The following is a 1,804-nucleotide window of genomic DNA, read 5'->3' on the forward strand; positions in this document are numbered from 1 at the left end:
CTTCCTTCCTTCCTTCCTTCCTTCCTTCCTTCCTTCCTTCCTTCCTTTCCTTCTTTCCTTCCTTTCTTTCTTTCTTTCTTTCTTTCTTTCTTTCTTTCTTTCTTTCTTTCTTTCTTTCTTTCAGATAAGTCTCACTGTATAGCCCAAGTTGGCCTGATACTCATGACCCTCATTACTTTGGTCGATCAATTAATGAGATTACTAGTGTGTATCACTATCTAGCTGCAAATTATAGAGTTATAAAAATCTATGTTAATTTTATATTATGAGAGGGAAGGCATTTGGAGATTTTACATGAAAGAATGACACTCTTCTTGTTTTTAAAGGACCTCTGTTATTGCTATGTGGCAAAAGCTCTTTTGTGCTGGAGAACATTTTCCTGCATCAAAGCATTCAAACTTTAAATAGAAATGTTGATTGTAACAGATGCAGGGAAAACTTCCATGAAGAAACAGGCTTTGTTCGACATAAAAGGACTCATACCAGAGATAAAAACTTTGAATGTCATGAATGTGGAAAAGTATATTGCAGGAAATCTAACCTTGTTGAACATTTGAGAACACATACAGGGGAGAGGACCTAAGAGTGTGGTGAATGTTCGAAGACCTTCATTGCTCATCAGAAAACTCACACAGGAGAGAGGCCCTTTGAATGTCATGAATGTAGAAAATCTTTTGGCAGAAAGTCACAACTCATTCTACATTGCAGAACACATACAGGAGAAAGGCCCTATGAATGTACTGAATGTGGGAAAACCTTTTCTGAGAAGGTAACCCTCACGATCCACCAGAGGACTCACACTGGTGAGATATCTCATAAATGTAATGAATGTGGTAAGACATTTTGTGTCAAGATATCGCTCACTCAACACCTGAAAATTCACAGAGGGACAAAACCCTATGAATGTGGGGATTGTGAGAAAAACTTACGTGCAAAGAAATCTTTAAACCAACATTGAAGAATTCACACAGGTGAGAAACCCTATGAGTGTGGAGAATGTGGGAAATTCTTCTGAATGAAAATGACTCTCAGTAATCATCAGAGAACCCACACAGGTAAAAAAACTGTATCATTGTAAGGAATGTGGAAAAGCTTTGCAGGTGCACTCATCTCTGGAAATCCATCAGACAATACGTACTGGAAAGAAGCCCCATGAATGTAATGAATGTAGAAATGCTTTCTATGTGAAATCCCATCTCATTGAGAATCAGCGTATGCATTCAGGAGAGAAACCTTATGAATGTAGTGACTATGGGAAGATCTTTAGCATGAGGAAATCCCTTCGTCAACACAAGAGAACTCACATTGGTGAGAAGCCTTATGACTGTAGTGAGTGTGGAAATGCCTTTTATGTGAAAGTGAGTCCCACTAAACATCAGCGAATTCATACAGAATAAAGGCCCTTTGAATGCTTGGAATGTGGAAAGGGCTTCTGTCAGAAAACCCACCTCACAGAACACCAGAAAACTCACTTGGGCTGATCCTTGCTTTGTGCATTGGAGAAAGCTTCTCCCTGAAGCTCACTCCCCACAATGGGTCAAGTCCCTGATCAAACAGAACATGCAAAGCACACTTGCTACAGTGTTGTACTTAGATTGGTATAAAAAAAAAATGTGTCTTGAGTCCTTTATTCTAACATTCCATCTCAATGTTGTTTGCTTTTTTTTTTTTTTTTTTTCTTGGAGATACTTTGTAGCCTTGGCTGGCCTTGGAGTTTTGCTTCAGTTTCCTGAGTGCTTTGATAACAGGTAGGCAAACTATCTGGCTGGCTGTTTTCATTTGTATTTCTCCATTTAGTGGTGAA

At 38.8% G+C, this 1,804-nt stretch overlaps 1 protein-coding gene across 1 annotated transcript in view; it reads left to right on the top strand.

The window, feature by feature from the left end:
* Positions 1 to 1,517, top strand: part of Znf157 (zinc finger protein 157) — a 7,635-nt gene extending 6,118 nt beyond the window's left edge. The window contains 2 exon segments of the mRNA XM_055607901.1: positions 327 to 1,066; positions 1,068 to 1,517. Coding sequence (XP_055463876.1) covers positions 327 to 1,066; positions 1,068 to 1,517 — 1,190 coding nt within the window.
* The last annotated feature ends 287 nt before the right edge of the window (positions 1,518 to 1,804 follow it).

Source organism: Psammomys obesus, unplaced genomic scaffold (assembly GCF_907164565.1).
Source record: "Psammomys obesus unplaced genomic scaffold, mPsaObe1.curated_primary_1811, whole genome shotgun sequence".
Classification (NCBI taxonomy): Eukaryota; Metazoa; Chordata; class Mammalia; order Rodentia; family Muridae; genus Psammomys; species Psammomys obesus.